The 26,509-nt window shown below is 41.5% G+C and overlaps 2 protein-coding genes across 2 annotated transcripts in view; one reads left to right on the forward strand and one right to left on the reverse strand.

Annotated features, from left to right (window-relative positions):
• The first annotated feature begins 1,685 nt into the window (after positions 1 to 1,685).
• Positions 1,686 to 8,209, forward strand: CYP8B1 (cytochrome P450 family 8 subfamily B member 1). Its single transcript, XM_060684488.2, has one exon. The coding sequence runs from the start codon at positions 1,768 to 1,770 to the stop codon at positions 3,295 to 3,297; it is 1,530 nt and encodes a 509-aa protein (XP_060540471.1). The 5' UTR covers positions 1,686 to 1,767; the 3' UTR covers positions 3,298 to 8,209.
• A 225-nt stretch (positions 8,210 to 8,434) lies between these two features.
• OBSCN (obscurin, cytoskeletal calmodulin and titin-interacting RhoGEF) overlaps positions 8,435 to 26,509 on the reverse strand; it is a 258,005-nt gene continuing 239,930 nt past the window's right edge. The window contains exons 114-117 of the mRNA XM_060684486.2: positions 26,088 to 26,311; positions 16,320 to 16,395; positions 13,211 to 13,360; positions 8,435 to 9,201 (exon numbers count right to left, since the gene is read on the reverse strand). Of these exons, the coding sequence (XP_060540469.1) occupies positions 9,027 to 9,201; positions 13,211 to 13,360; positions 16,320 to 16,395; positions 26,088 to 26,311 (625 nt within the window). The 3' untranslated portion in view covers positions 8,435 to 9,026. The remainder of the gene's footprint in view (positions 9,202 to 13,210; positions 13,361 to 16,319; positions 16,396 to 26,087; positions 26,312 to 26,509) is intronic.

The following is a 26,509-nucleotide window of genomic DNA, read 5'->3' on the forward strand; positions in this document are numbered from 1 at the left end:
ATGGGTATCTTGGTACAACCAAACCGGTGAATGATCACCCCAGTAAACAAAATGTGAAGTTAGGCTTGTTTCAACCATCTTCTCCTTTGATGATCTCAGATCTTTGGTCTGTTTCTCTCCTTGCTATCTCCTTCGTGACCAGCAGGTGGCAGCCTTGCCTGGAAAAATCTCTTCCATAAATGCATTGTGGCACCCTTTGGGAGACTTAGTACATACAGGCAATCCTCGACTTACAACCATTCGTTTAGTGACCATTCAAAGTTGTACTGGCACTGAAAAAAGGGATTTATGACTGTTTTTCACACGTAAGACCATTGTGGCATGATTAAAATTCAGACACTTGACAGCGGTCCATATTTATGATGGTTGCAGGGTCCTGGGACATATAATCGCCATTGGCAATCTTTCCAGCCGGCTTCCCTCAAGCAAACTCAATGGGGGAAGTTGGTTTCACTCAACAACCGCATGATTCACTTAACAACTGCAGAGATTCGCTTAACAATCGTGTGTGTGGGGGGGGGGAAACATCAAAAAATTGGGTGTGAGTCACTTAACATTGTTTAACAACAGAAATTCTTGGCCCTAGTTGTGCTCATAAGTCAAGGACTGCCTATAAATCAACTCACCCCTGGAGAATAAGAAATGTGAAATTAATCTGCTTCAGGGCAGACCCTGAAATGATGCAAAACGCCTGTGTGGAGATGCCAATTAGACCTCCTCCTCCTCTTTCTCTTCTTCCGCTTTATCCTCTTCTTTTCCTCCTCTTCTTCCTCCTCCTCCTTTTCTCCCTTCCTCCTCCTCCTCACCTGTCTCCTTCTGCCACTTGCCTATTTTCTTCTTCTTCTCCTCTTCCTCCTCCACCTCCTCCGCTTTATCTTCTTCTTTTCTCTTCCTCCCCCTCCCCCTCCTCTTTCTCCTTCCCCTCCTTCTCTTCGCCTGTCTCCTTCTGCCAACTTACCTATCTCCTCCTCCTCCTCCTCTTCTCCTCTTCCTCCATAAATGGGACAGTAATTACAGCTACCTACCGAATTTTTTGGACTGTAAGACGCAACATTAGTTTTTGGGGAGGAAATCAAGGGGGAAAAAAACCTGCCTCTGTCTACCAGCACCCATCAGTTATTCATCTGGCTAGCGTCCTTGCAGCAAAGAGCAAACAGCCTGCTCTGCTTCAACATGTTATTGCAGCCTGATTCAACACGAGCAGCTGGAACCAACCGAAACGCAAAATGCGGAGGCTGAAAACAGCCGAAGGGTGGGGATGGGCAGGTGGGCAGCCCTTCAGCAACATTCGGTGTATAAGACACACAATTTTCACCCACTTTTAGGGGGGAGGGGAAGTGTGTCTTATACTCTGAAAACTACGTTAAGTCTTATTGGTACAACTTCCTTCGGCTCATGGGTCTTCTCCAAATATTCAAGAATTTTCTCCTCTCCTTGTTGTCAACACTCCTGGTTTGCCCAACTTGCGTTGGATCAGGAAAACACACAGTTAAATGTAAAACAAACACAGGGACACGTCCTGCCCAACTCACTTCCTGCTGGTTAATGAAGTTTTTAAGATTGTCTGGTGGAAAATCTTCCGTTCATGGACTACGGTTGGTTTCCTACCTTTTTTTCTCATCGTAAGGGTTAACTGCAATTCTTGGCTTCTTTGATTAAGGGAAACTCCTCCCTGGATCAAAAAAAAAAAAAAAACCCGCCCATCTTTGCCCGAAGAACCAGTTTGTTGAAAAGGCAGCTGGCATTGAACTGCACACATTCTTCAAGATGTCCTTCTGGGTGGCAGTCCTGGTTGCCCTGGGGGTTGGTCTTTTGGGGGTCTTGTACCTGACGGGCTTCTTTCGCCGAAGACGAGCCAGCGAACCCCCTTTGGACAAAGGACTCGTTCCATGGCTAGGACACGCATTGCACTTCCGAAACGACAACATGGATTTCCTGAAAACCATGCAAAAGAAACACGGGGACATCTTCACCACCTTGATTGCAGGACACTATTTTACCTTCTTGATGGACCCGTTGTCCTTTAGTGCCGTTGTCAGAGAAAGCCGAAATAAACTGGATTTTATTTCGTTCGCAGCCGAGCTGGTCCTCAGGGTGTTTCGATTTGAGGCCTCCCACGAGACTCACAAGATCATCGATGTCTCCAGCACGAAGCATCTGAAGGGAGAAGGCCTGGTGGTGATGACCCAAGCCATGATGGAGGCCTTGCAGACTGTCTTATTCCGGTGGCAAGAAACCTCCCAAAAAGATCCAAAATCCTGGAAAGAAGACGGTTTGTTCCACTTTTGTTACAACACGGTCTTCAAAGCTGGCTACCTGGCTTTGTACGGCACCGAACCAAGTGAAAAACAGAACGAGAAATTAAAACAGAAAGACCAGCAGCACACTGAAGAGGTGTTCGTCGAATTTCGCAAATACGACAAGCTCTTCCCGCGCCTCTCGTACGCCTTGTTGACCCCGTTGGAATGGGGCCAAGTGAAGAAAATCTGGAACTACTTCTGGCAGGTGCTTTCGGTGAAGAACGTCTACCAGAAGGACAACATCAGCCGGTGGATCAGTGACCAGTCTCAACAGCTGGCCGAAAGTGGGATATCTGAGGACATGAGGGACAGGTTCATGTTCCTGCTCCTTTGGGCAGCTCAAGGTAACACTGGTCCAGCTTCCTTCTGGCTCCTGGAGTTCCTGATGAAGCATCCCAAAGCCATGGAAGAGGTCAAGAAGGAGATTGAGGAGGTGGTGAAGAAGTCAGGCCAAGATGTGGCCTCCCGCCAGAAGCCCTTGAATGTCACCAAGGAGATGCTAAGCCAAACGCCCATCCTGGACAGCGCCGTACAAGAGACCTTGAGGTTGGTGGCAGTCCCGATGTTGATTCGGCTGGTTTTACAAGACATGGACTTGAAGCTCCACAACGGGAAGTCTTACCAGCTGCGCAAAGGCGACAAAATCAGCCTCTTCCCTTACCTCTCGGCCCACATGGACCCCGAAATCCACCAGGAGCCCCAGGCCTTCAAATATGACCGTTTCCTCAGCCAAAACGGCAACAAAAAAGAATTTTTTAAGAACGGTGAGAAGGTAAATTATTTCACCATGCCTTGGGGGGCTGGGACCTCCATGTGTCCCGGACGTTACTTCGCCACCAACGAAATCAAGCTTTTCACCTTTCTGATGCTCGCGTGTTTTGATCTGGAGCTGATCAATCAGCAGGAGGAGATCCCTGCCATAAACAAAACCCGCTACGGGTTTGGGGTAATGCACCCCGTGAATGATGTCCAGTTTAGGTACCGCTGCCGGTGCTAAAAACAGAAGCAGAGATCTGCAAACGCTAATCCAAGATAACCAGGGAGATTCCACCGGTGATCTGGTTTGTCTCTATGTTGGGGAATTCAGACTTTGTGTGTGTGTGTGTGCGTGTGCGTGCGTGCATGCGTGCTCGTGCTCCTTCCTTTCTTTTAGCACACTTCTTTTACACAAGAATCTAGGATAACCAGTGATATTTTCATTGGATGAACTGGTTTACCTCTATGTTGTGGAATCAGACTGTGTGTGTGTGTGTGTGTGTGTGTGTGTGTGTGTGTGTGTGTGTGTGTGTGTGTGAACCCCCTTCCTTTCTTTTTGCACACTTAGGATAACCAGGGATATTTCACTGGTGAACTGGTTTATCTATATATTATGCAATCAGACTCGCTCTCTTTCTTTCTCTGCGTGTATGTGTGAACTTCCTTTCCTTTTGCACAGTTAGCTTGCACATGATAATCTAGGATAAGCAGGGATATCTCATCAGTAAACTGATTTATCTCTATGTTATGGGATCAGACTCTGTGTGTGCGTGTGTGTATGCATTAACCCCCTCTTTTCCTTTCACACATTTAGTCTGTTGTGCAAATCCCCACATGCATGACACAGTTCTTTGGCTCCTGCTCCCTAGCTCTTAAGGGGAATCCCTGGAAAATGTAAAATCTGTCCTAAAATATAAACCAGAGGAGCCTTTCTGAAATTAACCCTCCCAAGTCGCTTCTCTTTCCTTTGTTTTCTGTTCAAATTCAGCTTTCCAAAATTATTATTATTATTTTTTAAGTTCTTGCAGATCCAGCATGCTAATGTACGCTAACCGAGTTGTATCTTCGCTTGATCTGAGGTTCCGAGTGAAATTTGCTAAGGGACTTTTGAAGAGACAGAGGAATTCCAAATAAGGGATTTTTCCTTTGTGTGTAGCAAAAATACAGGTAGTCCTTGATTTATGACCACAATTGAGCCCAAAATTTCAGTTGCTAAGTGAGACATATGTTAAGTGAACTTTGCCCCATTTTATAACCTTTCTTGCCACAGCTGTTAAGTGAATCCCTGCAATTGTTAAATTAGTGACACAGTTGTTAACAGTTGTTGACTTTGATTGTCAGAAGGTCACCGAAGGGGATCACATGACCCCAGGACACTGCAACTGTCATAACTATGAGTCCGTTGCCAACCGTCTGAATTTTGACCAAGTGACCCTGGAGATGCTGCAATGGTCATCAAGTGTGAAAAAGTGTCATAAGTTACTTTTTTCAGTGCCGTTGTAAGTTTGAATGGTCACTAAATGAGGACTGCCTGTATCTGGCACCCATCTTAATTCTAACTCTTCCTCAACGACAAAGAAGGAAATGCTTTGATAATTTAATAAACTGAAAATTATAAGTGCAGTGCCTTGTTTTTATCAGATGCCTATAGATATGAAGAAAATTGACCTTCGCTACGGCAAACATTTAACCAGTGTCATTTTTGCTGAGCTGGTAAAAATGTGGCAATGATAGAGATTGCAAAATTTCAATTTTTTTCTTCCACCCAATGAAAAGCTGAGAAAAAAGGAAATAAATACCCACCCCTTTACAGTTTGTTTTTAAAAGCCACACTCAAGGGCAGCCAAAAACACGAAACTTTCTAAATCACTGGAGGTTTTCAAGAAGAGATTGGATTTACGACCACGACTGAGCCCCAAATTTCCACTGCTAAGCGAGACAGTTGTTAAGTGAGTTTTGCCCCGTTTTACGACCTTCCTTGCAACGGTTGTTAACTGAATCACTGCAGTTGTTACGTTAGTAACATGGTTGTTAAGTGAATCTGGCTCCCCCATTGACTTTGCTCATCAGAAGGTCAAAAAGGTGATCACATGACCTTGGGACACACTCACGGTCATAAGTATGAGTCAGTTGCCAAGAGTCTGAATTTTGATTATGTGGCCATAAAGATACTGCAACGGTTGAGGAAAAATGCTCATGTCACTTCCCAGCCGGCCTCCGACAAGCAAAGTCAATGGGGAAAACCAGATTCGCTTAACAACCGTGTGATTCGCTTAACAACAGCAGGGATTTGCTTTACAACGGTGGCAGAAAAAGTGGTACAATTGGATGCAGCTCACTTTAAGTTAGTAACGTGGTTGTTAAATTAAGTGCTTAGCAATGGAAACTCCTGTCCTGATTGTGGTCATAAATCGAGGACTACCTATAGAGTGAATTCTGAGAACAAAATGCTCACCAGATGATCCTGTTTTTAATCCTGTAGTGCAAATGCAACATGGATTCACCCAAAAATATCCTTGTGCTGATATCATATATATTTTGTGTAGCCATTTTGCTTTACTTCAAGAAGCAGGTCAGTCTAAATGTTCTCTGAGGTCCCTTCAGACTTTGGAACTCTGCGATAAGCTCTGGGATGTGATCCCCTTTTGCGATGTTCTGACAAGCAAAGTCCATGGGGGAAGCCGGATTCACTTAAGAACCGCGTGCCTAACGTAACAACTAGAGATTCTGGATTTAGAGTTTTATAGCTGTATAGTTTTATAACTTTATCTACAGTTCAAGGACAAATTTAAGGTTGTTCTTTCCTGCTACGTATTGGACTGTCCTCCTCGGTGTAAGGGGATGAGTGTGTTGTAAATTAACTTTTTCCCTTTTATCTGCACAAAGCAGGCTTTGAGTATGGTGTGACGTAAACTACTTAGGGATTAAAACAAAACAGCTGCAAGAGGAGATGGGATTTTCTCTCTACGGACTCTCTCATTTCCTGATTCCCCGAAGGGGATCCAGTTTTCTTCTTCCTCCTGGGATCGAATCGGAGGCAAGGCTTCCCGACGGGCGACTCTGGGTTCAAAGAAAATAATTAACAAAGCAGCACCGGGTTCTGACATGAAAAAGGCATGTGCTTAAGAAAGACCTTGATTTCCACAGGGTGCAAAAGGCCTTGGAAACCAGATGCTGTTTTTAAAAATAAAGCTTTGATTTTTTTTCTTTCCTTCTTTATCCTTTCTTCCTCTTCCTTCCTTCCCTGCCTTTCCTCTTCTTCTCACTTTCCCTTTCTTTCTTTCTTCCTTTCCTTTCTTCCTTTTTTCTTCCCTTCCCTTCCCTGCCTTCTCTCTCCTTTCCTCTTCTTCTCACTTTCCCTTTCTATCTTTCTTCCTTTCCTCTTCCTTTCCTTCCTTCTTTCTCTCCTTCCCTTCTCACCATTTTTCTTTTTTCTTTCTACCTCCCTCCCTCCATTTTCTCCCATTCTATTTTTCCCCTTCCTCCGTCCCTCCTTTCTTTTCTTTTCTTTTCTCAATGTCTCTTCCTCCTTCCTTCCTCATATTTGACCAGGCCTTGCTGCAATTGGTGGCCACCCCAAAAAGGGATGGGGAAAGGCCCCTCCCGCTGACCTAGAGTTTACTCCCCCCCCTCCTGTGACACCTACCTGACTGCTAGCCCACCCAAGTGACGTATTCCAGGATAACAAACCTTTTGTGTGGGCCACTTCTGTTTTCGAAATTCAACACTCCGGGAGCTGTGGATTACTTAAAATAAATAATGGGTGAGCCTGTACAGTTGCTTAAGCAATTCATCTTTTTAAAGTTATATTGGAGTTATATTAAGTTATATTAGTCATATTGGAGACGAGGAGGACTACTTCAAAAGATGTGAACCAACCTTAGCTATTGGCATTCTCAATACAGGCAGTCCTCGACTTACAACAATTAATTTAGTGACCGTTACACCGAAGAAAGTGACATATGACCATTTTCCACCCTTATGGCCGTTGCAGCATCCCCAGGGTCACGTGATCAAAATTCTGACGCTTGGCAACTGATTCATATTTATGACGGTTGCAGTGTCTTGGGGTTACATGATCCTCTTTTGCGACTCTCTGACCAGCAAAGTTAATGGGGAAGCCAGATTCACTTAACAACCATGTGACTAATTTAATAACCGCAGGGATTCACTTAACAATGGTGAGAAGAAGGGTTGTAAAATGAGGCAAAATTCACTTAACAATTGTCTCACTTAGTAATGGAGATTTGGGTCTCCATTTTTGGTCGTAAGTCGAAGACTCTCTGTACTAAAATGAACAAAGCAACTCCAGAGTTACCAGCATTAGCAAAAGCTACAATGAACAACTGCAAGAAAAGTTTACTTTGATTACAGTATTTATTTACTGGGGCAGATGAATAGTCAGTCTGTTTTTTAAAATAATTGGAAAATCAAATTTAATGTTTTCTGTTCTACTGGGCTATTTTTATTTTTTAAAAAAAAGTCAATGTGAGGAAGAAAAAATAGTTCAGCGATTTGAAAAAGAAAACCACAGCAAAGGGGTCACTTTTAACCAGGTGAAGCAATAAGGGAAGATCTCTTGATTGCAAAACTAAGTTCCATCGGTGATAAAACAGCCAGACAATTCATTCTTCACTGCAAAAGAAGCAATAACCAACTAATTTTGTTTGTTTGTTTGTATGGCAACAAACATCACACCAGTCGGAGTGAAGTGAAGGCACTGCACTTGCTCTCCGATAAGACTATGAAAGATTTTCTATGATTCCTTTTTTTGAAAGAATTCTGTAATTCTTTGAAAAGAACAGCTGGCAGCTTCTTCGAAGGGCTGCATGCAGCTTAGCTGGCTGACACGAGCCACCTCTTTATACCTCAGGAGGAACATCATGGGATTATTTCTGAAGAAACATGTAGGGCATTGTGATTTTGATTGAGTTTATGGGTTTCTCCCTGTGACAATGATTTATTGTCTGAGTAGTGTATATTTTCACCCTGGGGCGTTCACACGTGAAAAGCCAGAGCTGTAAAGCCATTGAAACTCATCCAACTGTTAATGAAATTTACTCTTATCTTTATCACCAAGATTAATTATGTATGTATTGAAGTCTTCTAAGGCAGACTGATTTTCCTTCCTAATAAAATGAGCTTTATTTGCACCTCTGAAAGTTATCTCTATCGAATACAACAGGGGAAAAAAAAAAGCAACGAAAGAAAACTGTTCAATTAAGTATTTAATGCTAACATCAAATAATTAAATAATTATTAAAACTAAAATAAATTAATAAAACCAATTTAATTTATTGTTATTTTTTAATTTAGTTTTATTAATTTCATTTGGATTAAATAAATTCTTTAATAAATAATGAACTTACTGAACTAAATTTATTTTGATAGAACTACCTTTAATTAAATTAAAACGAAAACCGAAATTAAATCTAAATCTTCCTTTTTTTTGTGAAACGGTTGTAAGGTGTATGGACAATTTGCATGCTCAACTGATAGGGAACAGCGAATAGAAAATATTGTGTAGCCTCTTCTTTCCCTCCAGCTTTTGTCAAAGCCTCTAAAAAAAACCAGATGCTTCTTTTTCTTTGCAAAAAATAAAATAAAATAAATAAATAACCCAGAGATTTCATAAATTCTGTCTGTGGGTTGCATCCACCTTTGAATTGCTTTTGAAACAGATAATCTTTCGGGCCTGACTTTCACTTTCTCCAATCTGTCAATTATTCCAAGTTGTTGAGGATATTAGAGGAACGTTACTATAAAATAAATAAAATGCATCCATCTTCCCTTCCGCTATCAAAATAAATGTCTTCACCTGCAAACTTCCGTTGCTCGGCAATGTGCTGCTTAAAAATCCTTGCTTTTTGGAGTCCAGATATATATATATAAAACTCAGCACTAAGATTCATCGGCGAGGCGGTGAGTCACGGCAGCCAGAAAGGGATCGTGTGAAAGAGGTTTCGCTGGCTACACAGCCATCACACCGTACTTTGAACAGAGGAGTGCTCTTTTCCGCTCGCGTTCGGCCACAAAATTTCTCAGCTTGGTGGTGGAGAAAGAAACCGTGGCTTGTTGGTGTTCGTCCAAGCCAGTCTCCTGCAGCCACGAAGACTGGAGACATTCTGCGGCTGTTGGTCTTCTCCTGCAAGGGAACAGAACATTGAGGTTGAAGCCCTATAGAGAAAAGAAGCAGGGTGTGTGTGTGGGTGTGTGGGTGTGGGTGTGTGTAGGGAAACAAAAACCTTTCTTGTTTTTTTCAAAAGAGGAGGAGGAGGAGGAGAAAGAGAAAGAAGAAGAGATTGGACAACAATTTGTCTGAAATGGTTTGGGTCTTCTGCTGATCAGGGGGTTGGACTAGAAGACCTCCAGTGTCCCTTCCAACTCTGTTATTTCGAGGAGGAGGAGGAAATTTTCAAGCTCTAGGAGAAGAAAAAGCAAAGTTGAATGATCTAGAGAGGATTCTCCATCCTAGACACTTGGACTTAACTTGGACTTCACCTTACACGGCCACCCCAGCGGTTGATGGGAGCAGAGGAGGGACCCTCTTTAATAGAGTAACAGAATTGGAAGGGGCATCGGAGGTCTTCTAGTCTGACCCCCTATTCAAGCAAGAGACCCTAGAAAATTCCGGACAAACGGCTGTCCAATCTCTTCTTAAAAACAGGGGTGGAGAAGCCACAAAGGGAAACCATCCCACTGATTAATTGTTCTCCCTGTCAGGAAGTTTCTCCTCAGTTGCTTCTCTCCTTGATGAGTTTCCATCCTTTGCTTCTTCTCCTGCCTTCAGGGGCTTTGGAGAACAGGTTGATCCACCCTCCTTCTTTGTAGCAGCCCCTCAAATATTGGAATATCAGATAATTGTTTTGAGTAAGGGGCATTTTTGATTAATGTTTTGAGTTCCTTTGAATGGAAGCACAAGGTGGTTTCTGACAAATACCTGTGTGGATCACCCAGAGGCAAAGTCTGTGCAAAAACTCAAAACTTGAACAACTAAAAGCTCATTATAATATGGCCAACACACTTCCTGAATATAGATGGTCCTCAATTTACAACCATTCATTTAGTGAACATTCAACATTACAAAAAAAAAATGACTTGGGGCCATTTTTTTACAATTACAACCATAGCAGCATGTGGTCAAAATTTGGACGCTTGGCAACTGATTCATATTTATGATGGTTGTAGAGTCCTGGGGTCACGTGATTCCCTTTTGTGACCTTCTGACAAATAAAGTCAAGGGGGGAGCCAGATTTACTTAACAACCAGGTTACTGACTTGTTTGTTTTATGTTTTATTAAATTTATATACCGCCCTACTCCTGAAGGACTCGGGGCGGCTCACAACAACAAACAAAACAAACAAACCGTTAAAAACAAAGTCCATGATAAAATTGACAAAAATCCAATAAAACCCCATTAAGTTACCTCCCGTATGGACTACTGTAATGCTCTCTACACGGGGCTCCCCTTGAAAAGCACCCGGAGGCTCCAACTGGTCCAGAACGTAGCCGCGCGGGTGATTATGGGCACAGCTCGTTACGCCCATGTAACACCTCTCCTACGCGAGCTGCACTGGCTCCCGGTGGTCTTCGGGGGGGGTTCAAGGTTTTGGTTATCACCTTTAAAGCGCTCCATGGCTTAGGACCTGGGTACCTACGAGACCGTCTTCTGCCACCAATAGCCTCCCACCGACCAGTTCGTTCTCACAGGGAGGGACTACTCAGGGTACCGTCAGTCAAATTATGCCGACTGACGACTCCCAGGGGGAGGGCCTTCTCTGTGGGGGCTCCAACCCTTTGGAATGAACTGCCCCCCCCCCCGGAGATACGGAATATCCCTGATCTCCGTGCTTTCCGCCGTGCCCTCAAGACCCTGATGTTCCAACAGGCGGGGCTAAACATACGAACATGTGAATGATTTTTTAAATGTTATCTAATTCTGGGTTTTATTTGATCGACCAAACTAAGTAATAATTTTAATTAGCAATTTTATGATGTTTGTGTGTCTATATTTTTCTTGACCGTACACCGCCTTGAGTCCTACGGGAGAAAGGCGGTATAGAAATATAATAAATAAATAAATAAATAAATAAATAAATAAATAAATAAATAAATAAATAAATAAATAAATAAATAAATAAATAAAGTTCTATTAAAACCCTATCAGTCTAGGGCGGCTAGATGGCATAGCCACATTTTATTTATTTTATTTATTTATTTATTTATTTTATTTCTATACCGCCCTTCTCCTGAAGGACTCAGGGTGGTTTTCAGTCCACGGCGGAAAGAGCGAAGGTCAGGGGCCACCCGGAGCTCCAGAGGGAGTTGATTCCAAAGGGTGGGTGCGCCTACAGAGAAAACTCTCTCCTTGGGGGTAGACAGCCGACACTGTCTGTCCAACGGCACCCTGAGTAGGTCCTCCCTGTGAGAGCGCACCGGGCGATGGGAAGCTGTTGCTGGTTGCAGATGGTCTGACAGATATCCTGGGCCTAAGCCATGTAGGGCTTTATAGGTCATCACCAGCACCTTGAATCTCACCCGGAGGGTAACCGGCAACCAATGCAAGTCAGGCAGGAGAGGTGTAACGTGGGAGTATAAGGACACTCCCATCACTACCCGCACAGCCGCATTCTGCGACAGCTGAAGCCTCCGAGTGGTCTTCAAGGGCAGCCCCATGTAGAGAGTGTTGCAGTAGTCAATACGGGAGGTGACGAGCGCATGAATGACCGTGCGTAGAGCATCTCGGTCCAAGGAGGGACGCAACTGGCGCACCAGGCGAACCTGAGCAAATGCCCCCCTGGTCACAGTCATAACATGATCTTCCAAATTTAACCGTGAATCTAGGAGGACGCCCAGGTTTCGCACCCTGTCTACAGGGGGTAACACTTCACCCCCTATAACCAGAGATGGAATATCTTGTTCGAGCTGAGATGCCGGTACCCATAGCCACTCGGTCTTGGCAGGGTTGAGCCGAAGCCTGTTTCTCCCCATCCAGGTCCGCTTCCAGGCATCGGGACATCATGTCGAGGGTATCAGTGGGCTGGTTCGGGGTGGATATAAAAAGCTGGGTATCATCAGCATACTGATGATACCTCACCCCGAAACCACGGATGACCTCCCCCAGCGGCTTCATATAGATGTTGAACAGAAGGGGAGAGAGCACCAACCCCTGGGGCACCCCACACGTGAGGTGTCTCGGGGTCGACCTCTGCCCCCCCTGCCAACACCGCCTGTGAGCGCCCCGAGAGGTAGGAGGAGAACCACCGTAGAACAGTGCCCCCCACCCCCAACCCCTCGAGGCGTCGTAACAGGATACCATGGTCGATGGTATCGAAGGCCGCCGAGAGATCTAATAGGACCAAGACAGAGGAATATCCTTGTCCCAGGCCCTCCAGAGATCATCCACCAGCGCGACCAATGCCGTCTCCGTGCTGTATCCGGGCCTGAAACCCGACTGGTATGGATCAAGGTATTCTGTTTCCTCCAGAGCCAACGGGAACTGCCGCTGCAACATTGCAACATCCCCATGGTCAGGGGCATCAAAATTCAGAGGCTTGGCAACTGACTCATACTTAAGCGTAAGAATCCTTCCCGTGGGAAAATGCTTTTGTGTTGAGCTCTCTTTTAAAAAACATGATGAGGTAGACACTACAGGTCACAATGACCTAAAGATGGCAATCAAAGAAGAAGCTTAAATTTAATTTACTAATACGGAATGAAGCAAAATGCATTCGTATTGGACATGCTGAAGGATGTTTTTGAACATTGCACTCAGAAGTTAATTTTTAAAGTGTATGCCTCCATAGGTAAATTGGGTTTAAAAGATATCATGAAGGGACACTAATACCGTGTCCCCTGGTCACATGATTCCCTTTGGCAACTTTCTAACCAGCAAAGTCAAGGGGGATGCTGGATTCCCTTAACAACTGCGTTACTAATTTAACAGCTGCAGCGATTCACTTAACAACAGTGGCAAGAAAGGTCATAATATAGGGCAAAATTCACTTAACAAATGTTTCACTTTAGCAACCAAACTTTTGGGCTCAATTGTGGTCGTAAATCGAGAACTTAATTGAGATGATCTGGGATAGAAAAAAAATATATCTGCAATGTGTGAAAGAGGAACCCCTGAGGAGCCAACGGATCTCCTCACCATGGATTCAAGGAAAGCGTGCTTTGGAGAAAGTTGATGGCTCCCCCCGAAAGACCGGCGTAACATTTGTTGAGTCGTATCTTGTCCCGCTTGACCAGCCTTCCGAAGTCACAGGCACCCTCGGAGCTGATGGGGTATTCGGCGCTCAGCCTGGAAAGAGGAGAGAAGGGAAGAGTTTGGGTTTGGCTAATAGAATACCGTATTTGTAGTTCGGAGTTCAAATGTGGGGTCCTTGGTGCTCTCTCAGGTAGGTTGTTTTCTTGGAAACATTTCATGATACAGTAGGTAACATCATCAGTGCTAGAAGAGAGTGGGACAGACATTTCATGGCCCAAACAGGTAATATAATCAGTTTGAGGGAATGGGAGTTTGCTCCCTTTTTACATAGAGTTGCTTGTCCTGGCAGCGTTGGTAGGTTTTGGGGTTTTTTTCTTTCTTTCTTGGCAGTTCCTTGATTAGGGCATTGTTTTCTGCTTAGTTGTTCCCCTGGTGTTAATCCTTGCTTATCCTAGTTTCTCTGTTTGTGGTGTCCTTGTTGTTCTCTGAACTTTGTGGTTTTCTTGCAGGTGTTTCATGACCCAATTAGGTAACCTCATTAGTGCTATAGTCCTAATAGTTCCTTCTCACATTGATGATGTTACCTGGGTGAGTTATGAAACGTCTGCAAGAAAATAATCTAGCTGAAGGACTCCACCTCAATCCCATCCCCAGAGGCATCTTCCTACGGTTTACCTTGCATTCATCAATGACGTATTTGTTTTAGATCTTCGGTTGGACTAGATGGCCTACGAGCTCCCTTCCAACTCTGTTAATCTGTATCTAATCTGTATCTTTGACCTGGGACATCCCAAAGGGTAAGGAAAATGGGAACCACCACAGATGGTGGGCAGGTAGATCCCCACATCATCTCCAACGGAGTCCCTGATGATCCCACCCACGTGTAACAAAATTACACACTTTTTGTCAGGGTGGCAATTAATCCCATCCTGCTTTTGGGTAATTGTACCTTGATTAGAGAATGGATCGTGACCTTTCCTTGAAGTATACTTTAAGAAAATAAAATTGAGATATATTCTAATAAACACATTTTATTATAAAGAAGTAAAAACATCTTACTAGCTAATTAATTACATCTTGGCAGCGTTCCTGCCGGACCTCTCTTGGCCGGAGAACAAAGAAAGAAAGAAGAAAGTGGTGAAAGAATGTAGACATGTGCAGTTAGCTTACAGATAAGAACTTGGCAAGCTACGGTAAGTCTTAAGAGTTCAAAAATAAGAGCTCATCTGGTAAATACAAAAACGCAGTGACACTTTTCATCTGCTGCTGCTTTAAGAGGGGCAGTCAGGACACTTGAAGGATAAGCGGAGACAGTCTTGTGCCTAAGTTGATAAGATAGTCCTTGACTTACAACAGTTTGTTTAGTGACCGTTCAAAGTTACAACAGCACTGAAAAAAGGGACTTATGACCATTTTTCACACAGCCACTGCAGTATCCCCGTGGTCACATGATCAAAATTTGGATACCTGTCAACTGGCTCATATTTATGACGGTTGAAGTGTCATGTGATCCCCTTTTGTGACCTCTTGACAAGCAAAATCAATGGGGAAAGCAGATTCACTTAACAACGCTGTTACTAACTTAACAACTGCAAGAATTTACTTAACAACTGTGCCAAGAAAAGTTCTCAAAATGGGTCAAAACTCACTTAACAAATGTCTCAGCAACATAAATTTTGGAGACAATTGTACTCATAAGTTGAGGACTCCCTGTAGAGTATTTTGGGGCCTAGTAGAGGTCTAGCTTTGGCCTTCTAGACCTAACTCTTTCTTTGAAGTCCAGCTCTGCCTTCCTGCCAGGTCTCTGAAACTCTTCAAAGTTTGACCCAAAGGTGATTTTTCCAAAAGGCAACTGGACTTTCTTGGTTTGGGAAAATGTTTCGCTTCTCCTCCAAGAAGCTTCTTCAGTTCTTCAGTTTCTTCACATCTTCACTGAAGAAGCTTCTTGGAGGAGAAGCGAAACATTTTCCCAAACCAAGAAAGTCCAGTAGCCTTTTGGTGAAAAACCATCTGTGGGACAACCATGACCTGGATGACTGAAAAAAAAAATACCGCCTCTGGTTCTAGTCCTGCTTTAGCCATGAAAATTGTCTGGGTGACTTTGGGCCAATCACTAGGAGACGGTGAGTTCTGGTCCTGCCTTTGTCATGAAAGTCAGCTGGGTGACTTTCCAATCCCTCTCTCTCAGCCCAATCCACCACACAGGGTTGTTGTGGGGGAAAATAGGAGGAGGGAGATGTATTGGACATGTTCATTGCCTGGAGTTATTTGTAAAAATAACAAAGGTGGGATACAAACATAAAATGAAATAAAATAAAGTAAAGTAAAATAAAAAAATAAGATAAAAATAAAATAAAATAGGGCAGCATTCACTGCCACCTTTCAGAAAGCGAAGGCTTTGAAAATATTTTATTAAAAGTCATGCCCATGAAGTTGCATTTCTCCAGATAAGGATATTTCAAAAATCGTATTAGTAAGAATAGAGGCATGCTAATTATGGGCTAACCAAGTTCCTTCCACCTCTGCCCACTTTTGCGTAACATTGTGAATCGGCTTTGTTTTAATTAATAAATTTGTAGCCTGCTTTTCACAGGCACCTGAGATGCCATGTTGTGTGGCATTCGCTAGTCCTATTTTTCCCCCTTATAGAAACCCCTGGAAGTGGCAGAGATTAATCCCAAGCAGGTCTTAGGTTGAAGGGGCACTGGAACTGCAAGTCCCCCATTCCTATTTGAAGACCATCCCCACAAGATCACCAGACTCTTGGGCCAAGAGAAGGGGGTGTGCGTGACACTTTTCCTTGTGATTGGCCCAAGGTCATCCAGCTGGCTTTCATGGCTAAGACGGGACTTAAACCCACGTTCTCTTGCTTTCTAGCCTGCTGCCTTAACCACTAAGCGAAACTGACCCTCTATACCCACATCTACTGTACATCCCATCTAATGATATGAGGGATTCTGTCCTCTGCGGAAGACTGGAGCAGAAGACTTCTAGGGTCACTTCAACTTTGAAGGTTCTGTGATTTTGTCCACAGAAGCTGAGGTCAACTTACATGATGAAAGCTGTCACGCCAATCGCCCAGATGTCCGTCTGCGGGATGGCTCCCTTCTCCGTTAGGAGTTCTGAAGCTAAAAATGCACATGTGTGTTAGGAAACTGTCCCACCATAACATCCAGATGCATCAGATTCAGAGAGATTTGCAGAATAAAATTTTCGGCAAAAATCTGATCTATAAATGGTCTCTCTTTTTCTCTCTCCCTCCCTCCCTTCCTCCCTTTGTCTGTCTGTCTGTCTGTCTAAATGTGGGTTAATTGGTGCTCTCTTGAGTTTGGTAGTTGTCAGCTTTGGAAGCCATATTAGCACCAGAAGCTTCCACACTGCCAACTCCTTGCGCCTGGGAAAGTAGGAGCGGGTATTTAGGAGAGTGAATGTAGTTGGACATAATAGCATTCTTCCCTTCGGTCAAAGCCATGGTCTTTATGCATCTAGAGGAGGAATGGTTGCAGGGATGGCTCAAGTTGGGACGGATGATGATTGGACCATGTGACAGACAGATGAGTGAGGGGATGGATTTGGGGTTTTGATTTATTGACGGAAAACCTGGAACTCTCAGATTCGGGTTTTCCCAGATGTGCCAGTGTACCTATTCTAATTAAATGGAACTTTGGGAAATGCCTGCCTCGGAGTTTTTACTTGGAGTTGGGGACTTCCTGGAACGCTGACAGTAGTTTTTTTGCAGATGTTTCATTACCAAAGTAGCACGATGCGTACTGGTAGTAAAGGTAAGTAGAACTCACCCCTGTATATGGTATATGTATCAGTGGTGGGTTTCAAATTTTTTTACTACCGGTTCTATGGGCGTGGCTTGGTGGGCATGGCAGGGGAAGGTTACTGCAAAATCCCCATTCCCTCCCGATCAGCTGGGACTTGGGAGGCAGAGAATAGATGGGGGCAGGGCCAGTCAGAATTTTTACTACCGGTTGTCTGAACTACTCAAAATTTCCACTACTGGTTCTCCAAAACTAGTCAGAACCTGCTGAAACCCACCTCTGATATGTATGTATGTATGTATGTATAAAGAATTGTTCTATAGTTGAGCAGGCCAGGTGCAGCAAAAAGCTTCAAGTTAAAATCTTGCCACCTTCAACTGAAGATCCCAGATAGCAGGAGATCTACAGGTCAGGAGATCTTAGTTTTTAACAACTGTCTTTCCTTATCAAGAAAAGTTCTGGCTGGACTTCCGGTGGCACCGCCGACATTGCTGGACACTCTCTCTCAAAGCGCCAGCCCTGTGATCTTGTAAAGCCGCCTTGATAGCGCAAATCAGCTGTCTGGCGTCTGGAAAACCTTTCCCTCGGGAGAAGAGGGAAAGGAGAACAATCAGATGGGGGTAGAGCTCCCCGAAAGCCCCTGAAATAGTTTTGGGGGCTTGGAGGGTGAGAGCTCCCCAGGAAGTCTGGTGAAATTCCGAGATCCAGGGCGCTTCTGCTTTAAGCAGAAAAAAACGTTGCGACCATTTCTGCAATCTTTACTGAGATCAAAGTTGATTATCTAAGCAGACGGAGTGAAGACAGGAGAGCAGACAATTGCAAGTAACAAACCCTTAATTTCACGCTTAAATTGCTACTTTTTGAAGCTGCTTAAAGGAGTGAAGAAAATGGCGCTTGTGCTTAATAGGGTGTGAAAGTGAAAGTTAACTCTTGATAAAGCTGTTAACACCCAGCATTGTTCAAGGTGGATGGGGGGGAAAAAATGGCTGGCTTTTTTGAAAGTGATGAAGGCTCACTATTACAAACATCAGTAAATACACAAATACTGATTGTGGATCTCTTTAAAGAAATTTTAGAATCATTTACCTCCATGTTGGAAAGAATGGAAGGGTTTTTCAACAAGGATTTTATTCAAGTTCGAAATAAAGTTATAAGTGAAGATACTGTATCGGTATTTCAGTTGCCAAATAATAGTGAGTTATTGAATGAAGAGGTGGAAGAAACTGATAAGTAAGTTTTCCAAGGATCTTGCCCAATAATCACAGACACGATAGGCTTTGAGTTCAATGTATTTATTTACTCCATTTCTTTCTATTCAGGTACTCATTTGGAACTGGTCCTGGACTTCTGCGCACAGCCTTATATATGGAGGAGGTGGAGTCAAGGTAAGGAGGGGTTATGGGAAGGGCTAAGTGAGGGAGGAGGGATCAGTGGGTCAGTCTATGCAATGGTGTATACACAGTTAGGCATTTACTCGTAACAGAAACAATCCAGTTTAATCTGCCTTTGGAAAATGGAATTGATGTTTTTCAAATTAAGAAGGAAAGGCTGAGAGGTTTGAAGGAGTGTAGCCAAGAAATACTGAGAGAGATTTTTCCTGAGGCTTTGATACAGTCAACTGGAAAATTGCCAGGAGGCGTTGGGATTTCTAATATAAGAAGGAGGATTCGAAGTGGAACTTTACAATTTTTTTACAAAAATGGACTCTCAATCACAGTTTAAAGAGGTGTGTTTACTGAAAGGAATTACTTTGCGAAGAGAACAAGATTGTAAGGTACAGCAACTTCAGCTGAAAACTCAAGAACTTATAAAAATAAAAGAAGGCGGAGGAATAAGACTGAAGAAGAAGGTTCGCAAAAAAGTCATGAAAAAATGGAAATGGAAAAATTACAACCTTTTTGCCTGGGGAGGATAGTAGTAGTAAAAATGAATGACTGTACTTGTATTTAGGGATATGATCTGTTTTGAAAAGTTATGTTATAGTGAAAATGAATGATTTACTTATATTTAGGGACATGATTTGTCTTGAAAAGTTATATTAAGTAATGTTACGTTTGAATTGCTATGGGCTACTGACCAAATTTTCACTTTTGTCCTGAAGTATATTAACACTAAAGTTATTTAAAGAATGTTTTGTTGAAGAATAAATATAAACTTGTGGGTTATAAGGAAAATATAAGTGGTGCAAGGGTTGAGGGAAGGTTTTTACAATATTTTTTATAGATATCAAATAGTTATGAGGTTATTTGATTATATGCAGTGGATTTGTAGAGAATAAGATGAATAAGTTTATGTAAAGCTATTAAGTAAGGAATGTTTTTTTAAAAATGTTTCCAGGAAGGTGAGCTTCGGCGACGGCGGTGACTTTTTAAAGACCGCCAGCCCCGCCGCCTGTAGAGCTGCCCCGCGAACGAGGTGCGGCTCGAAAACTCCGAAATCTTGAAGATTGCAGGAGCAGAGACAGCAGGGTACAGGTTGAGCCCCTTTGTTGACTTTTTAAATCAAAAGAGAAAGTGAGCGAGTGAAAGTGATTTGAAAAAATATGGCGTCCAGCGTTTGAGTTAACGAGCTAGTGAAAGTGGATTTGTGAAGCCTCCCTGCTTTGCTACAAAGTTGTAAAATTGCTACAAAGTTGCTCTATCTAAAGAAAAAATTTCTTTTGCTAAAATTTGACTTTGCTTTATTCTAGTTCCACCTGATTAAATCTGGGGGACTTTTTTAGAAGTTTCTGTGGAAGAGGGAAAGGAAAAAGAACTTCCCTCTTCAAAAAAACTAGCTTACGTGGCACGATGGCTTCAAAGAAGCAGGAAGGGAAGGCATCAGGGGGGGGATCCCCCACACATAAACATCAAACGCAACTTCCCCCTGCTCAACAGTTACAAACTCAGAAAAAAGAATTTGATGTGGCAGATTTAAAAGAATTTATTTCTAAAACTTTGGATGATAAATTTCAAGAATCACAACAGGAACTTCAAAAATCACATCAGGAATTTTTGCAGGAAATTAATGAAGTTAAAGACATGGTGAAACAGAATCAAATTATGGTGACCAAAAAAATATCAGAAGTGGCGTCTGGCCTGGCAGATTTTATTGGGAAAGTTGATTTTAAAGTTGAAGAATTTAAATCAGAAGTTAATGTTAGGATGAAAGACAATGATTATAAAATTGATGAAGTTGACAATAAAATGCAGAGAATTGAAGATGAGATTGTTATGATACAATTCCGGGCGATGGAATTTGCCATACGGCTTCGGGGAATTCGAGAGGAGGAAAGACAGGACTTGAGACAAGTTTGCTCTGAAGCCCTGGCTAAGATTTTACAAGTTAATCCTGATTTGGTATTTCATAAAATAGATAAAATTTACAGAGTGAACTCTTGGGTGGCCAGGCAAAGACAACTACCCAGAGATGTGGTCATATACTTTACTGAGAGAGAAATTAGAAATGATATCCTGCAAAAATCTTTTCACACTTCTATACAAGTGGGGGGCTCACGGCTTGTAATTTTTAAAGAATTACCTCCTAAAATGCTGAAAGCTAGAAAAGAATTTGGTTTTCTTGTTAAGGAATTGAAAAATTTACAGATACCCTTCCGGTGGGATGCACCAGCTGGGGTAATTTTCAGATATAAGGGAGAAGGATATCGGTTGAATACCGTGGAGAAGGCGCAACACTTTTACAGTACTATTCTTAAGGAAAGAACACCATCTCCACGTACATCTACAGTTCTGGAGATTAAGGAGAGTGAAGAGAGGCAATTGAAAGAACAGTCTAAGCAGGAATTAGAAAACGTGCAAGGTGCAGAAGGAGGTATTCTGAGTGAGCCATCGCTGGATTCTTCTCCAATTTTGGATTTGATTCAGTTGACTGAAGTTAAAGATCAACGTATAACTAGAGCTCAATCCAAGCTACTTAAACAGAAGCAACAACAACAACAGGAAAGACAAGACAAGAAGGCAGTTAAGAGCACTGCACAAGAGATTGGCGCTATGGGAGGAGCGAGATCGAAGCTCTCGGATGAACTTCAAGCATATTGCTCTGCGCTCCAGAAAGAGGCTAATGACCTTTAAGTGTTTATCTTGGAATGTCAATGGGTTGAATTCAGCACAGAAAAGGAAAAAATTATTTACATATTTGAAACAATTTAATAATGATATAATATGTTTACAAGAAACGCATATTACAACTCAAGATCAAAAATATTTGATAAACTCAAAACTAGGAGCACATTATATATCTTCAACTTCGCAGAAAAAGAATGGTGTGGTTATTTATGTAAATAAAAAATTAACAGCAAAAGTTATAGAAGTAGATCAAGATGGTAGATTTGTAGCAATTGAATTGTTTACAGCAAATGGTCAAATTCTTTTGATTGGAATTTATGCTCCCAACCAACAACAGGATTATTTTTACAAGATGTTACATACTAAAATATTGCAATGGGACTACAGATCTATTTTAATTATGGGAGATTGGAATGGAGTAATTGATTCTAAATTAGATAAAAAGAGCTTGGCAAAGTCTAGAATTAGATTACCACAGACCTTTTTTGATATGAAAGAAGATATGGAACTAAAAGATGTTTGGAGAATACATAATCCAAATGAATTGGATTACACTTTTTTTTCTGATAGACATAGATCCTTTTCTAGGATTGATTTTATCTTGTTGTCAAATGATCTACTTGTTAAGACAAAAAGAACAAAGATTTTTCCAAGAACTTTGACTGATCATAGTCCTGTATGGATAGAAATCGAGATGGATAAGGTTGAGAGACGTTCTTGGAGATTAAATGAGAACTTGTTTAGATATGAAAAAAATATAATAGAACTTAAAAAGCATTTGAAAGAATTTTTTGAAATAAATTTGAATAAAGGTACCCCAGTTGAAATTGTTTGGGATGCAAGTAAAGCTTATATGAGAGGGGTACTTATCTACATGAATTCTAAACATAGACTGTTCCGACAAAAGAAAAGATCTGAGTTGGAAATGGAAATAAAGAATAAAGAACAGTTACTTATTAAAAACCCAACAGATGAAAGAATACGAAGTGCTATAAAACTTTTGAAAGACCAATTCCAAATGCTTATGGTGGAACAAGTTGCAACAAGTTTACAATACGCGAAGCATAATACATTTTGCAATGCTAATAAACCGGGCAGATGGTTGGCCTACACATTGAGGAAAAAACAAAGTATGCGGACTATTGACAGTATCGATATTGGAGGGAAAGAAATTTTTCAACAAAAATTAATTAAAGAAGCTTTTGTGGATTATTATACTAAACTATATGCTAAAGAAGAGGTGCAGAATGGACTTATAGAAAAATATTTAAAGGATAAGAGAGTTACAAAAATTACTGATCAACAAAAGGAAAGAATGAATTATCTTATAACAGAGGAGGAGATAATAGCAGCAATTAAACAGCTAAAAACAGCTAAAGCTCCTGGCACGGATGGTTTGACTGCAGTGTATTACAAAACTTTACAAGCTGAAATGGTGGGACAACTTAGAGATTTATTTTGCAATATTCAACAAGGGGGTAAAATACCCCCATCCTGGACAACTGCTTATATATCTTTGATACCAAAGGAACAAGTTGGTCCTAAAAAACCAGAGAACTACAGACCAATATCTCTTTTGAACACAGACTATAAAATTTATGCGAAGGTATTAGCCAACAGGTTGATGCCAGTAATCCAAAAGGTGATTCATGAGGACCAAGCGGGATTTATTGAGGGCAGATACATGAAGGACAATGTAAGGCAAGTAATAGACTTATTGGAATATCTTGATAAGAATAAACAGATTTCTGCAGTGCTGGTCTTTTTGGATGCGGAGAAGGCCTTTGATAGAGTGGATTGGAATTTTCTACTAAAGACTTTAAAAAAGATGGGCTTTGGGGACCAATTTACACAGGCGATTTCAGCAATTTATCAAGAGCAAAAAGCACAGATTATTATTAATGGAAGTTTGACGACAGAGTTTAAAATTGAAAAAGGAACAAGACAGGGATGTCCGTTGTCCCCACTTTTATTTATTTTAACATTGGAAGTCTTGCTAAATACAATACGGGACTCAAAAATTTTGAAAGGCATAATGATAAGGCAAGAGGATTATAGAATAAAGGCATTTGCAGATGATCTGGTGGTTACCCTATCACAACCAATGGAATCAACAATCCTGATGAATGACATTATACAAGACTATGGTAGAGTTTCAGGTTTTAGACTGAATTCAAAAAAGACTAAAATGATAGTCAAAAATATGACACAAGATCGTAAACATGAGCTTGAAAGGAGGGCAGGTTTTGAAATTGTACCTAAGGTAAAATATCTTGGAGTTCAGGTTGCAGAATCAAACATGAAATTGTTTCAAAATAACTATGAGGTGTTGTGGCGAGAGGTTCAGAAAGACATGGAGACTTGGAAAAAGCTGCAACTGTCTTTACTTGGAAGAATAGCAGCAGTTAAGATGAACATTTTGCCAAGATTTCTGTTTTTGTTTCAAATGATTCCGGTGCTTAAAAGTGATAAACAACTGAAAGTTTGGCAAACTGGACTTAATAAGTTCGTCTGGAACGAGAAAAAGCCGAGAGTGAAATTGAAAATTATGCAAGATGTTCCAGAAAGAGGAGGCCTTAAACTTCCAAACCTACAGTTATATTATGATGCAGCAGCTTTAACTTTAACAAGTGATTGGTTTGGGGGTAAAAAGGCTGGAATATTGAATGCAGAAAGTTTTGATCTTGAATTTGGATGGCATGCTTACCTATTTTATGATGACAAAGTTGATAAAGTATTTAAAAGTCATATACTTAGAGACTCTTTGATGAGAGTTTGGAAGAAGCACCGACTCAAATGGGATTATAAAATACCGCTATGGCTGGATCTTGGTCATACCTTGTGGAATACAAATATAATGTCACTCGGGGGGTTTTTATACAAAGAGGTTCTTTTTACAGATGCGGGCAGATGGCAGCTGAAGACATTGCAGACACTGTTGGATGAAGGGATTAATTTAACCTGGTTACAATATAATCAATTACAATTGAGATGGAAAGAGGACCAAAAAACTGGTATTATGTTGCATGAGGAAGAATTGGTTAGACATATAAGAGAGAAAGGTCCAATGCATATTAAAAGGCTTTATAATGTTTTGCTAGAAAGGGATTCAGAAACGGAATTAGTTAAAGATTGCATGATTAAGTGGGCACAAAATTTTGAAGAACCAGTGATGTTGGAAACATGGGAAAAAATTTGGGTTCAGAATGTTAAATTTACACAGTCGCAGAATCTGAGGGAAAATTTTTATAAAATGTTTTATAGATGGCATTTAGATCCTAAAAAGTTGTCATGTATGTACCCTAATGTTCAGCCAAAATGTTGGAGATGTGAATGTTTGGATGCTACGTATTATCATGTTTGGTGGACCTGTAGGAAAGTTAAGGCTTTTTGGATAAAAATATGGTGGGTCATGCAGAATGTTTTGAAGAAAAAAATTCAATTTTCTCCACAATTGTTTTTATTGGGCATAGTTAAGGGTTTTACACGGGATGAAACAAAATTAATATTGTATATGATAACAGCAGCAAGATTGTTGATAGGTAAATATTGGAAGAATGAAGCTTTGCCTACTATCGAGGAATGGACTTCGAAGATGGCCAGTTTTGCAGAGATGGCGAAGATTTCAGCATATTTAAAAGATTGTTCACAAGAGACTTATGAATGGGAATGGAAAAGGTGGATAGAATATGTTCAGAACAAATACCAAATTAGAAAGTATCAAATAGCTTTTATTTGAAAACAATGTATTAGAAATATTTTAATATAAAGAGACAAAGAGGGAAAATTATGTAGGGGGAGGGATGGGTTCAGGTATATATATCAGTGTTATTAGTTATGAGTACATAATAGGGAAGTCTGGGGGGGGGAGGGTTAGGGAGGGTTAGGGAGGACGGGAAGTTTGGGGAGGGAGGTGGGGGGGTGAAAAAAGGGGTGAAAATGTAATTGTAAAACTTTTGCAATAAAAAAAAAAAAATGTTTCCAGGAAGAATCAATATGGGGTAAAAAGTAAAAATAAGGTTTTTACAATATAATCTATTTGAGATTGGTTAAAATAATTTGTTAATGTGTTAATATATGTAGGGGTTGGAGATGTGATGGTTAATTGTAATTGGGCTTTGATTGAGCAATGCTGGAAGAAAGAAGACTTGCTTATTATTGAAGAACCAACAAGAACAAAGTTGGATTGATTATTTTCAAGCAATAATTGGTTTAAATAGTTATATTCAGATATAAATAAGGGGAGTTAAAGTGTAAAAGAGAGATAAATCTATAGTTATCTTATGGTTTTTTTTTATATGTTTGTTAAATGCTATATCCTGTATTTGCTCTGGGAAGTCCGGAGGAGGGGGGAGGGTTGAGGTAGGAGGGGGGAGGAGGGAAGGGAAAATATGTGAAATTTTTTAAAAAAACTTTTCAATAAAAAAAAAAGAAAAGTTCTAGCTGACTCTGAACAAGTGGAATTGAAGAATATCTGATTCTCCTTTATCTTCTATCTTCGAGACCGCCTTCTACCACATAGCTCCCAGCGACCGATAAGATCCCACAGAGTTGGTCTCCTCCGGGTCCCGTCAGCTAAACAATGTCGGCTGGCAGGCCCACGGGGGAGGGCCTTCTCTGTGGCTGCCCCGGCTCTCTGGAACCAGTTACCTCCTGAGGTCCGGACCATCCCCACCCTATTGGCCTTCCGAAAAGCGGTGAAGACCTGGCTCTTCCGGCAGGCCTGGGGCCGTTGATCTCGTTATAATGATCTTGCGAGACCCGGCCACGAATTGGAGTGCATGTGTTTTAACGTTTTAAAAGTTTTTAATGTTTTAATGTTTTTCTTTTTAACATTTTTTATGGGATTGTTCACATTGTTTTATTCTTTGTTGTAAGCCGCCCAGAGTCCCTTGGGAGTTGGGCGGCATAGAAATGCGACAAAATAAATAAATAAATATCCCTCTGTTCGTGGTGCAAAATGCTCAGATTTGCTTGCTCACTCACCCATGGTTTCTACATAATCCGTGCATCCATCCACGGTTATGATTTGGTCGGGCGTGTAGAACCGGGCGTTGCCAAAGTCCAGGAGTTTCAACAGGTTGGGCTCAACAATCACCATGTTTTCAGACCGCAGATCCAGATGCATGATGTCTTGTTTGTGAAGGTACTCGACAGCGCTGAGAATCTGCCACAGGTAATCCCTGACCTGCACCTCTGAATACGAAGGCCTGGGAAAGAGAAGATGGTTAAAAACACAAACAGGGTCAGAGATTCCCCCAAAATCAGCCTCAATGGATATGACCAGATGGAGGCAGTCAGAATCAGAATTAGCCACAACTGAGCCCAAAATTTCCATTGCTAAGTGAGACAGCCATTAAGTGAGTTTGATCCCGTTTTACAACCTTTCTTGGGTTGTTAAGCGAATC

This window comes from Pantherophis guttatus, chromosome 4, assembly GCF_059756535.1.
Source record: "Pantherophis guttatus breed Tessera chromosome 4, ASM5975653v1, whole genome shotgun sequence".
Classification (NCBI taxonomy): Eukaryota; Metazoa; Chordata; class Lepidosauria; order Squamata; family Colubridae; genus Pantherophis; species Pantherophis guttatus.

Bases quoted from the DNA above. Each gene is read 5' to 3' on its own strand.
- CYP8B1 (XM_060684488.2), top strand. From the start codon at position 1,768: ATGTCCTTCTGGGTGGCAGTCCTGGTTGCCCTGGGGGTTGGTCTTTTG.